This window comes from Hesperophylax consimilis, chromosome 8 (assembly GCF_061612785.1).
Source record: "Hesperophylax consimilis isolate HC1 chromosome 8, BYU_Hcon_1.0, whole genome shotgun sequence".
Classification (NCBI taxonomy): Eukaryota; Metazoa; Arthropoda; class Insecta; order Trichoptera; family Limnephilidae; genus Hesperophylax; species Hesperophylax consimilis.
In genome coordinates this window covers 36,350,187-36,364,331 of record NC_142843.1, presented here as the reverse complement: position 1 = coordinate 36,364,331, position 14,145 = coordinate 36,350,187, and the positions used below count along the sequence as shown (strand labels likewise).

The following is a 14,145-nucleotide window of genomic DNA, read 5'->3' as shown; positions in this document are numbered from 1 at the left end:
GAAGGGTTCAATCTACTATATACGGATAGCCCAGGATACGAGCATTTAACTTTTTTTACATCTATTGTTCGGTGTCTAATGACAGAGCTTAAGAAACATGCTGAACAAAAACCATATTCAATATTCATACCGAACTCATTTGCGCTTACCATTAAAGTTCTTTCAATGCACTTTCTTTGAATCTTGCCCATCATTCCGTGTCATCGCATATTTTCTTAAAAAACTCAGTTTCTTCTTTAATAATTGCTCCGTTTCTATGTTTTTGATTTCTTCCACTTTCCATCATGTCTTTAATCGTTGTTATTCCTACTCAAATATCTAATAAATTGCACAGGCATTATTACCTATTAATCACGCACAAATGGAATTCTTCGTGCCACCAAATGATAGCCTAGCAAATATCTAAACAGCATAATTATAGGAATTGAGTTATTGTTTAACAAAACGCTTCCCAGGATATCAAAAAGGGTAGTCCTGCATTTAAAATTATTGAGACCCTTCCCAAAATAATTAGTTCTGGCGAAAATGTATCGTTTTTACTTCATATTATTAAATACCATCTACGATTATAAGTCTTTCAATGTTTATTGTTTCAATAATTATATACGTTTTGTGCAAATCTTACAATGCTTGTCATCTAAAACATTGTCACTGACTATTTAATGAATCGCGCATTGACCATGATTTTTTGTTCATACTAAAATTACTGTTTTGCTTTCAAGTAATGTGGGTTATACTGTCGATGGCCTAGCAGCTGTTAAATGCAGTTTTAAGTTAAAAAAAATTTACCTATTTTGTAAAGCATTTATCAAGACTTGTAAACAGATAGGTGTTTCGTGGGAAATTCGCAATACTTTATTCATCTAGAATGGATAAAAAGGGAATATTGACATTAATTTTGTTTGCTTTACATCTTATAGTTAGCCTGGAGTAATCTTATAAATTTAATTTTCAAATTGCACTTAACACATGTGTCCGCTAGGCCGTAACTATATAAATAACAATGTGGGAGCGATTCGAAAGAGAAGCATCATCCCTTAACAGTACCTATTTTTGTAAAACAATACTTTTTATTGTAAATGGTTATACCTTAACCTTTTCACAATTATTTTTATTATTATTTGCGAAAATTCAATGCTTCTTTTATGTGTCTTGGGTTCAGAATGAATTGTGTCAAATTTGATCAGGTTAGGTTAAATCCTTCGGATTTCTCGGGCATCGGAGATGGTAGTTCGGCATACAATTATGCAGATTTGGGGATTGGTCCTTTGGGGTTTGGGTCTCTGCTAATGGTTTCCTGTGCGCGTCTGTCTGGCGAGTGGAAGTGGCAGGAGTGGGGGCGTGGGACCAGGACAGGGTACGCCACTGTGCTGATGGGAATTAAAGGACGACCCAACCGGGCAGAGGTTCAGAACATGGTAAATAAATATTGGGATTTGAATTGCGTATCAATTGTACAACCGTGAAATTTAAATTCAAGGGAAAACGAAGAGGTGTTTATAACAAGCTTGTCGAATGCAGACTTGATCAATGATGATGCATATTTTAAAGGTATCATATTAGTAATCAGTCATAATCCGGGTTTACTGGTAGCAGAGAAAAAAAAATTTTCGAAGGAAGCAAATACTTTGGGGTGTGACATATTGAATGAAAAAAAACATACACTTAGTAAGACACCACTTTATTTTTGAATTAATAACAATAGCCAACCGGGAAATAAAAAAAGCAGTTAATAATAATTTAAATATAATAAATAACCAAATTAATTTATCTGATAGTCCCATATTAAATTTATTCCGCCGCTGAAACTGTTATTTCCTTCCCCCCCACCCTCCTCATCATCCTTAATAATTTGTCTCCACATTTTCTATTTGCATCTCTTTCTATCTGTTTTGTATCTCTTTCACTCATTGTTTTCATTTACCTATATTTATATGTGCCTGTATCTAATTTGCTTTAGTTGATATTTAGTCCTGATGAAGCTTGGGACAAGCGAAACCCGGTTGGCTATTGTTATTAATTCAAAAATAAAGTGGTGTCTTACTAAGTGTATGTTTTTTTCATTCAAAAAAAAATTTACTGGAGGGTATTTGTTCGTCTGTACATACAGATAATAATACCTCGACACATTTTCATAAAAATCAATGTCAATCACCGTCAACTAAGAAACCCTGAAACTTTCCATATTCCTTTTTTAAGTCCCATCTTAACCTTTTCCTAACCTCTTGTCTAAAATTTGTCGACGACGTATAAAATCCACGGTAATGGCAAAATTCTGGACATATTTAGTAGATAGCCCCCAGAACTTTACAAAATTTCTCGAATCTCTTGTTCTCACTTGTTCAACTTCCCTTGACCAAAACTTCAGCGTCTTTTGTTTTTTGCTGTTCTTGGTTTACATACCGTTATTGGTCGGTTGGTATTTATTATTTGTTATTTCTATGTATTTTTTTTGTGTTAACCCTCTGTTGCGTTCACTATAAATAAATATATATTTTTTTAAATCTTTGCTTGTTAAGTTCAGTTTGATCAATGTAAATGCTTAATTTTTTCGCCTTTTTTTAAAAACATTACAAAATTGTTCATTTTCGTGCGTTTTTAAATACATTTGTAAAGAAGACTTATTACATAAATATAAAAAAAATTGGTATATCAACTATACTAGTAGTAACAGATCTTGCTTTCACAGGTAGCTTCATTGATGCTAAATAGGTCAATATTCGAATTCATCCGGTTTAACAGCAAGAGTGATCTCCCCACCGACATAGCCATTGGCAAGTTAGTCCTGCAGACCGGGAGATAGAACAGTCTATGTTTCGGTGACGGAGATAACCATCGGGAACATAGAAATAAATGCTCTTCATGATGACAGAGTTTTTAAACCATCCACGAATCGTAGAAAAATCTCATAAAGTTCTTCTGAACTCTCTCCAATATGAGAGAACCTGGTGTGGACTCCAAATTACCGGCCCACTTTCAAGTCTAATCCTGGTCAGATCAATTCCTTCGACTTAATTATATATTCAATCAATTAATTGAATTAGGTTGACAATTTAATAGTGTTGGCAGTTTCGGGCCCCTGGATCAAGTTTTTTACCCTCCCGGGACTTCTGGTCGAATTCTAACAAAGCCAGCTAATTTCTTCGCCGTCTCGGCCCAAATCGTATGCGTCATGCAAATATCTTCTTTATTTTATATAATATCCTCTGCGATACATTCCCACTGAACACTTGTGGCTGATTCATTTATAGATAGCCACATGTTGCACGTGCTTACAATGTTATCCTTGTGTTGAAACCTGGAAACTTATCAATATAATTATGCTTACCTTTTCTTATCTTTCATCCCTTTTTGCACACCTTTAAAATTATTATTTACATTTTCATATCTGTAAATTTGTTTGATACATTCCGGTTCCAGTTCAAGATAATTCTACCCTTTTATACCGCCAGAATTCGCATTATTGTGGTTCCTACCACGAGCTGTAAAATCGGAATATTCAATATTATGGTACCTACCGGCCTAAAGAAAGTTTAATAAAAGAAAGATGGTGACATATTGTTCGACAGATTGTATTATTCCTTATTTAGTGGGAATTTTGGTTTTGATTTATTAAACAAGAGAAAATTAGAAACATACTTTTTTGGACTCGGAAGACTACTGTTACTGTAAGTAATTCATGCAAAATTTCCTCAAATACTAAATTCAACAAGCGCTAAGTAAATATACCCTTAGCGTAAGCCTTATCAAGGTTTTTTTTTACTTATTTCTATTTCGTCATATTTTTTTCCACTTGATATAGGTAAAACTATTCATATGATTTCTCTATCCTCAATAAATTATCGATGGTTTTCGACGCTGAATGTATCTATCTCATCCGTAATAGAACCTTTTATTTAAACTTTAAAAAAAACACTCAGTGTGTTATTTCACACTTTTAATGTTTTCCTTACATAATTTGAAATAACAGCAATTTATTGGCTGTAACTTCATCAAGTGTATTCAGTTACATGTTGATAGTAAAAATATCATGTTATTAAATAAATAAAAAAATCGTACAAAAAACACGTACCTAGTATTAAATATATACATCGCATCAATAAAAATAAACATTTTCTAAAACAAGAGATCTGTACATGTACACTGTATAATTTCACAAAGTTTGTCTTTATTGTTTTTTGTAGGTATATTATTGTCCGTAAACTGTACACACTCCCATAAGATGGAACTTAATTACATGCATTTTATCATCACGTTTTATTTGAAGTGTGAACAAAAAACCCTCCTTCTAGCACTGGTAATTTGAAATCGTGATATTGTGAAGCTCATTTTATTTTCACTTAAACGACTGAAATCGTGTTTATTACAACTTAAAACTATACTTGAGTAGAAACCAACAAAAAACACAATCAGTATACGCAAGAAAATAAATTTAAAAAAACTCACATCTCGTCTTACTTAATCAAAGTGCATGTTTCCAGGAACAACACCTGATCCTGTAATGTAGGTAGAGTTATATTATACCCACCTCAAATGTTCATGTGTATCCCCTCAAATCTCACGTATCCAAGCGTGGTTCAGGGATTTGGTCCCTAACCCTAATCCTAATGGTACGGTGGGAGATGAGATGTTAGATGTAATGTTAGGTTAGGGGTAATGTGTAAAGGTCTTCTGATGTGACTCTGAAACACGCGAGGCCTCATTTACCATAATTATGACTATCTCCAATCTTGGATCTTGGAGTTCTCTCCCGTTTCAACCGGTTGAACCGATTAGCAGGAGTATTGTTATTGTTTATTGTTGTCCACCTGGACACGCTATAAACTTTATATTATTACTGCATCATGCAGCACCTTCTGACTTGGTGAATTAGGTACAAGATAATATCCATACTAAACTTATGTTTAACATTTTCGTGGAAAAATCACCTTAAGGATGCTTTACAACTTAATGTATTTAACTTATAACTTATAACTAATACTTACAGCTAAGATTAATGACCAGAGACTTATAACTAAGATTTATAACTGTTGACTTGCAAGTAAGAAACTTACAAATTATAACTAGTGACTTACTCGTACGTCTAAGACTAAAACTTAAAGCTAGTGACTTTTAACTAAGACTTACTTAAGTTACCTACAGCGCCTTAATCTATTATTTGTTGTCCCTCACGGTGTGACTAGGAAATGGGAGATTTCTATTTTTTTAATGCAAGTTCCGCACAAGAGTCCCAACTGCTCCCAACCGTCTTTATAGCCAGTAAGACTATGGCACCCCTAATTGTGGTATGTTAGGTTGAGGCTGTTGGTAGCGGGGGGGGAGAAGTTGGGGAATAAAAAGGTTGGAAGCACCTGGCTATTGAGATCTAGTCACCAATCACGGCTAAAGCAATTGTACGTAAAGTTTCGATTCTAAATGGTGGTCTTTCATCAGGGCGATACTGAAAGTGTGCCGCAAGTATTCTATGAACAAATTGTTAAATTAAACAAATCAATCAAATACAATTACTTGCGCACGCCGCGATTTGAACTTGCGACCTGCGACTTCCGAAGTCCGAGGATCGTAACTACTAAACCACGGAAACTGTCTCTCCAGGGTGTCAGGTTTGACCTTGATTTAATTTGATAACCTGTATTTATTTTCAAATGCTAAATAAATTGCAGTTTAAATTGCATAAATAATTGTCAGGTTTATCATCGGTACAAAACATTTGTTGATTTAACAAATTATTACTTACAGTGATTTCTTTCACTCTCTATTTAATGATTCGTTCCAAGAATTCAAGGTCGACTCTCAGCCAAACGATTTAAATTCTCAAGTGGTAATTCAGCCTAAAGGTAACGGTTTAATAAAATTACGTTATTTTTCAGATGTAATAAAAATCAATTTCATGGGAATCAGTGCTTTACTACGGAGATTTCAACTCTATGATATTTTGATTAAAGGTGTTACAAAAATTTCCATCTAACTGAAAATTTAAACAACAATTAATTTATCTTAGATTATATACATATATCACATTTCACTAATTGCTGTGTTAATACATTGTTCACTAAGTTGGTGTCAGACAGAAAGAAATGAGAGAGGGTAGTTAATTGCGAAGGCAGTAAAAGTTTTGTGATTGCTCGGTGACAGTAATTGTTAGCACTCACTCTCCCTTGGTGTTTATTGTCTATGTATTTTTCTACAATAATGCATAGAGCAAACATATTAAGGCGATGCCATACGTCGTGTAATATTTTAAATCGAGCCGCTATCAATAACACCCCTTACGTAGATGGCGATAAGGTTTAAATTCCCGCTTAACACCATCCGCCTGTTTTGATTTATGCAAGAAAAAAACATGGCCAAAAAGTGCCTTTTATTTTATTTTGTGGATGTTCAGGGAAAAATATTTAATTTTTTTCCGATCATTTTATAAATAACTTAATTTTCCACATTATACAATAAAATCATAACCGAAAATGGGTTTGTAAATAGGAGATTTTGAACTTTAAAGCAGTTTTCATAGGCCTTATACATAATTCTTTTCTGGGCTTATAAAAATATTTATCTAAAAAATACTCGATTATTTCAAAGGCCAAAATGTATTCTACTCCCAGTATTTAATTAAAGCATCTGAAACATTTCCAGTCTACCAAATTTTTAAACCAAAAACACATGATTTTCAAAAACACTACGTAGTGCATCGCCTTAAGATCTGTCCACTCTCAGCACGGGGCTACATTACCGTCCTGTTTACAATAACCAACACAATTTTTCAATATGTGTCGCAATTTTAAATTCAGTTTACAATCAATCAAAATCTGACGAAATCTGTCGTCAAACCGGCGACTGTGCCTTCCACCTGTTGCCCTAAGACCGTCGTCAACCGAGAAGAAGCCAGGTTTGATCTCGGCCAACTACTGGCTGTTAGCTGTTAGCTGTTAGTACTACTACCAACTTTAACGCCGATCAGACTAACAACGTGGATAATGAAGTATATAATGTAATTCTGTGAGCTCCCGAACCGTGGGCGCCCCCGGCCCCATAGCAGGTGGGGAGGGGACAGGTGGGGACCATATACGGAGGACGGCTGCGACCTTTACGAATAATTATTATTGTCTCGTTATTACTATAACTCTTTGCCTTAGAGTTGTTGTGGATGGACGCCATTAACATTTGGGATACAAGATAAAGGAACGTACTTATCAACTGAAAAAAAAACACAAAAAATTACTAATATCGCATATTGCTTGTTTATCGAGAATATCTTCAAATTATTCGAAATTGGGTTAAAAACGGGATTGCAGGCCCTTAGCGAATGAATTAGGTTTCCTAATGAACGATTAGTTAAATGCGAAGTATCTATTATCACGATGTTGTACCACGTGTTCATCAAAATCCTAATATTTCCGCATTCATCATTGTGTATTATCAAGGCAAATGCAGTTGCATAAACGCGTGTTCCGATATGTTACGATTTTGTTCAAAGTTTATCGGGAAATGGCCTGCAATCCTGTTTTCAACCGGATTACCAATAATTTGAAGAGATTTAAATAAATTAAAAATACTCATTTTTCTCCGTGTACGAAAAAGCAAGTAATTATTTACCTCTAATTTATTAACATTTTCAAAGTGTGTAAAAATTTCATCAATAAATATCAACATTCTGCTTTAAGGGTTGGGAAATTATGGGTGGTTTTTTAAATGTCTCATTTAGATAATATTCGCTTCCTCTTGTTTTGAAGGTAAAAGGGGTGGAAAATTTCATCATTCTCGGAGTAAAAATGTAGATTTTTATAAAAAAACAAAGCCACGCCGCCCTATCACTCTTCCTTCTAATGCATACCGTCACCTCTTATTTTAAAGGTCAAGTCTGCAAAATTTCATCAATATAATGAAAAGAATAAAATAGAAGAATAAACATTTGTATAAAAAACATAGCCAGTCACGGATCTCTTCTTTATTAAGTATTTCCTTGGAAAATCGATTTTGACTAATACTATAATCATCCTAGGTATAAATGCTATAAGTCTAAAACAACGTCTTAGGACGAGATAACTCCCAGTTTTTTGAGTTCATACTTTCCAAGAAAGTATGATTATCGCTTCGTGTTTTGCAATCCATGAAGCATCAACTTTGAATTACATCTCAAATCCACTGTTTTTGATAATGTTATATAAATTTTTAAATTTCTGCTTCTGTGGCAATTCTCAGATGATGTAAACATCTTTATTCCGCGCCACTTTGTTTAATGCCAGATTAAAATCAAAGCCCAGTTTAAAAAACAGAAATACTTACGTATAACTGCCGGTTCATGGTAATATGCCTAAACTAATGATAGTGTCTTACGTATTTGGAAAATCTATCGAAGAATGCAGTTCCGCCTACAAGGAAAAGGAGTTATGTATCAACATAACAACGGAACGTACATAATACCAATGATAGACAGACTGGACAAAGAGACTCTACTCAAAGAAATAATCAGGTGCAATTATTATTAATTCCTTGTACATTTCACCGTCGCGATGTAACGAATATTTTTTTTATTATGCGTGGCCGAACGACAATTATTTTATAATGCAACTAGCTAAGGTGTACCCGGCGTTACTGGGGTTTATCCTTAGGAGATAGAAATATATTATCACGGAGTAGTCTGTAGGCCTTTTTAAGGTATACAATTCCGTACTTTAATTACGTTTGCAATATAGTGCCAAAAATATCTTAATTATAAAACATCGACTTTTCTCTACTTTCTATAAATATAATAAGCATGTATCATATATGTAAACCTTTCGGAAGAAATTCAATAAATGGTAATGAAAATCCTATCAAGATCTGTTGCGTAGTTTAAAAGAACTAAGATCACAAACAGACAGACGCGGATAGCGACATTATTTTATACTATTTAAAGATTAAGGAGCGATACAGACTAAAAAGTTTCTGGATAGCCAAGCCATGCTAGAACCTCCGTTCTATTCCATCTTCCAAGTGACTTTGAAACACTCTTAAAAGCTTCTTGATAGCCAAGTAATGCTAGAACCTCCGTTTTATTCCATCTTTCAAGTGACTTTGTGACACTCTTAAAAGCTTCGTGATAGTCAAGTATTGTAAAAACCTCCGTTCTATTCCATCTTCCAAGTGACTTTGTGACACTCTTAAAAGCTTCTTGATAGCCAAGTATTGTTAAAACCTCCCTTCTATTCCATCTTCCAAGTGACTTTGTGACACTCTTAAAAGCTTCCTGATAGTCAAATATTGTTAGAACCTCCGTTCTATTCCATCTTTCAAGTGACTTTGTGACACTCTTAAAAGCTTCGTGATAGTCAAGTATTGTAAAAACCTCCGTTCTATTCCATCTTCCAAGTGACTTTGTGACACTCTTAAAAGCTTCTTGATAGCCAAGTATTGTTAAAACCTCCCTTCTATTCCATCTTCCAAGTGACTTTGTGACACTCTTAAAAGCTTCTTGATAGCCAAGTAATGCTAGAACCTCCGTTCTATTCCATCTTCCAAGTGACTTTGTGATACTCAGTAGACGGTTGCGCTATTCTGAACTTGGTATTGTGTCAACGCTGATGTCATACGACCGTTCACATGAGAATTAGCCACATTTTTTGTCCAAGTTATGCCCTTACTGAATGAAATAATAGGCCTTACTTAGAAAGCATACCGACTCGTCTCAAATCTAAATGTTCTGAATACTAAAAGCGAAGCAATACCATTCACAACAAATGCTATTATTATTCACACTTATACCATACCGTTGTACGTGAATACAATGCATTAATTGTCTATTTACCTGACAGAAAATGGTTTGACCCTTAGTACAACATCTGGTAGTGCCGTGGTTATCTTGTTATTTTGCTCTTTGAACGTTATCCTATAAGCCAGATCCAAATAGAATTTTTTGAAATGTACTCTTTTCGACAAGTTTTCTGGGTGGCAATCTAAACAAAAACGTTCAATTTTAATAAGTTATTTATTTTACCACATAAGAAAGCAAAATCAAAATACTTCAAACGTTTATCTTGATTATAACACAAAAAACCATACAGAAATTCTCCTACAGAATTTGAGATAGCATCAAATGATGTTATATAATATATTATTATGTGGGTGTTAGAAGTTTTAGGGCTATGTTAATAGTATAGCTCAAAGTCCTACCGAAGATTAATTAAAAATTATTTTTATTGTAATTCCTCGACCAGAGAGATCCACGTTACATCATTTGGTCAAATTAACATTTTAAATGCCATTATTGAATTAAACGACTACTTTCTATGGGCTACCATTATGTTAACACGTCGTACAGCTTCCGCACATTGACAGCATCGATGGCTTCATTGAGAAACCCAATATAAATGTTAATTTGAATTTTATTCAGTTGTTGATTGATATTTCGAAATTAAAAATTTGTTAATTGTTATGCAGATTTGATTCCGTACCTTCAAAAATAAATAATCATTCATTATAATGTTACATTATGACTATGAACTTTTGACAGCAGACTTGTAGAGAAAGGAAACCTCGTCGTTACAAAAATCTGCCATTGGTCTAAAGGACCATTTATTAATTGACATCAAAATGTTTAAACATTCTGTTAGAGATTATCTTTTCATTTCCTATATTCCTACCCGAAACCTGGGCATGGGACAAACCTACAAAATGTGTAATCAAAATTGCAAATTCAACACTTATCAGTGTCACAAAGTTTTATTGCAATAATAACCTTATGAATGACATCGCTGTATAATATTCTTATGCAAATCTTCACTGCGAACTTAATAGAAGTGTTATGACTTATGAGGTGCCTGATTACTGTCGAAATGAACCGAAGCTACCATTATAACTAGTGAAACTAGAAAAATAGTGACTTTGCCTATGAGAACTGTGAGAGTACCTTCAATATAGTCTTATGCCATCCTCTTGTTGCAAATGTCCCTTCGGTATTTCTAACACATATCAACTTTAGGGCTTTTAGATCTAGGTAAAGGTCGTAAAGGGGTAACCAGAAAAATACCTTATTGCCATTAGATTCGCACAATCATACACCATTTATAAATATATTTTATGATTTTTTTTCCACTCAGGAACCTTTATGCCTTTTTTTTCTTTGCGTAGTTATAAGTATACGTTTTCTTAAGCATGAACACCAAGGTTATTATTTTTGCTTTCTGTGCTATTGTTCACCATAGAACAGGTCTCTAATGACCTAGTTAGGTGGACACCGCAGTAAAAATACAAAACTACCAAATCTATAAATATTTTGTCTGATGTAGAAGTTTAGTTGGAATCAATTTTTTTAAATATTATATATTACGTTCGGAATCTAATGTTGTACGTTATCTACTTTTCCATATAATCCTTTGATGCTTCAATTTAATATTTATGGTTTTGTTTGCGGTCTCCTTTCCACGGTCTCGGTTCTTCGGTTTGCAAAAAATGTCGTCGTTTTGTGACTGCTTGTACTTATTGCGGAATGTCGGAAACTTTGGCCAATTAATGTCTGACGTTCATGAGATAATCCCTAATATGGTAAGCCAGCAAACCGCCGGCAGATAGATTGGTTGGTTCCTCCAAGCTTAATGAGTTGGCTAGTATTAAAGATTAAATACGTACATTTTCGTTCGGCGGTAATGGCTGGGTGTTGTGCGTAGGAAGAACAACTTTAAAGCTATTTCAAATAATTTCCTCTTCGATATTGACATTCATTCCGCTATAAAACTAAATGGAAACGTACCGCAGGTGTAGTTGACATCAATACTTACTCCGATCTGTACATTATCCCCAGTACCCAGTTGTGAATAGAATCTTTTTAATTACAATGGTGTAACAACGTTGTTTGACATACTTATATATTTTCGTGAAATTTCAACAAATGTAAGGACAGTTATGACTGCCTGCTTGCGTGATTATACACCCACAATTCTGTGTGCAGCTCTGTTACTTTGCGGATTATTGGTAAATAATTTGCAGTAGGCGATTATTATAATTCATTTCAATCTGCGGTGATAATACATTCGGATTAAAATGTAATGAAATGCCACGTCTGTCAGTGTGGAACGAAACTGACTTGTATAATCTTGCGTGTCTTGTGTTTGTGTTGTGTGTTGCACATTATTTAATGTAATGTGCTTCCAGTAACAAAACGACGCAGAAAACAGATGGGATAAAAAATGATGGTCGTCGAAGCCGGCAGATCGTGAGAAACGGGCGCAATCTGCTCCTCCGAGCGCCGCGGGCCAAATGCTCCCGCTGTAAATATTATGTGTAGGTTGTGGCAGTGTTAGCCAGTTAGCAGTTAGCCGCTCCGAGATGAACCAGCATCCCTTCTTGACCAGTCTGAACTTGTTCCCACCGCACAATAAGGTTATTTTCTCTTTTTCTACAAAAGCCTTACACAAGTAGTCGTTTATGGTTCCACTTGTGTTTCTCTCGTCTTTTTTATGGCCTCACTCTGTTCACACTTTCACAACTATTTATTATTGACACAATGTGGGCTCTAATAGATGCAAATAATTTTTATTTAGCACTTATATCTTTATCTCCTGGTGCAAACCAGTCAATAAATCTCTTAGTTTATCTGTGTTCTTCTATAACAATAAATTATAACAATCCATCACGTAGTGCGCTTCACTACGCAATCAACTTAACCAATAATATGTACAACAATATGTACTATGCATGTTCTATAATAATATTGGTGACTTTTATTAAACTTTAAAAAAAAATTAATTAATGAATTAACTTAATCTATTCAGATGCTTTGGTCATTGTCCTTATAATTTTACAAGTCAACTTATCATTATAGGTAGTCCCTTAGTCGTTTCATTTCTCCTTTTTCTGTCTGGACAGATTTAATTACTACGAACACCTGAACAAACACGATTACCTTTGATATCACCTTCGATACATTTTCATGTCGCGACTTGTTACTGCTACGCAGGTAACTGTTTTCATTCTTGTGACTTCGTATAGATCGAAAGTTTTTTTCTCAGTTCATCTCAGATGCCTCAGTTGCCAGTTGAAACTTGTCAACAATGCAAGCTATAATAACTCAAGGCAACCTACCTGACCAAGTAGATAATAACATAATTAATGTTTTTTGTCTACCAACAATTAAACAGCACCCATATATATTTATTAAGTAGATTATGAACTTACGAAGTTGCACATGACATAATCAATTCGTCTTTCAAAGGATACACTAGGCACTTCTGTAATGCATCAGATTCATTTCTAATTTTAGTACAATGTAAATAATAATAATAATTGCATGATTTGTATAGCGCCATTTTCGTGCATAATCACCCCAAGGGCGCTGTACAAATATATAGTATATGTCTACAATGATATTTCTCATTACTAACTATAAAGTTAGGCACAAAGCTATAGTTCGTTTTAAATGCTTTTGATGGTGGTATAAACTAGTCTATGTCATCTATATGATCTGTTGCACGCACAGACATAGGAATTAATAGACGAGAAGATAATGGCGAGGGGTAAAATCAACTGTTGAAGAACGAAGGGGGTTAAGCTGACTGTGATTCGTCAATAAATCAATCTGACAGTAAATAGGCATCTCGCATTATAATATCACCATTTAGTTCTTAAAAGTAAAATCTGCTTTTGAATGAATAGACATTTTTACATGGGAGCGCAAATTACTCGCCACGTTATGAACTAATTTGCGAAGTCCAAATTCGGCAAAGTAAATTTCTTCTGTTTGCAGAGTCGTAGTTAGTTTCAGAGTATTTAGTTAAGACACTTTTACAAATGTTTCATAATTTACTTACCCCAGTAAACAACGATGAGCACACTTGAGAATCGCTACATTGTGATGTGATAGTATATGTTTCTAAAACTGATCCATATAATACGGTGTGAATAAGCTTAAAATAAAGTAAAATAATGCTTACTTATGGAATGTAATACGACAATTGGGTTTATTCTCTTTTTCACATCTATTTTTACAAGTTTTCATATCACAAGTCAACATTTTGCCGTGTTATTTCGTAAAATGAACCGATGATGCCTCGACCATAGTTCGCACAAGAATGATGACGTCACGTTTTCAAATTTCACTTGAGGCCATACGCGAGCCCAGCCGGCTCCAATGGAACCGGTATGGGGAGTGGGGATAATACGCTTTTAATCACT

At 34.4% G+C, this 14,145-nt stretch overlaps 1 protein-coding gene across 3 annotated transcripts in view; it reads left to right on the top strand.

Moving 5' to 3' along the window:
* Positions 1–14,145, top strand: part of Traf4 (TNF receptor associated factor 4) — a 180,872-nt gene that overhangs the window by 149,478 nt on the left and 17,249 nt on the right. Inside the window, exon 1 of one of the 3 annotated variants that reach the window (XM_089634629.1) lies at positions 12,255–12,354. The exons of the other annotated variants lie outside the window; for them this stretch is intronic. Within the exon in view, the coding sequence (XP_089490755.1) occupies positions 12,301–12,354 (54 nt within the window). The 5' untranslated portion in view covers positions 12,255–12,300. Of the gene's footprint in view, positions 1–12,254; positions 12,355–14,145 lie in introns of those variants that run through there. 3 annotated transcript variants of the gene reach the window in all.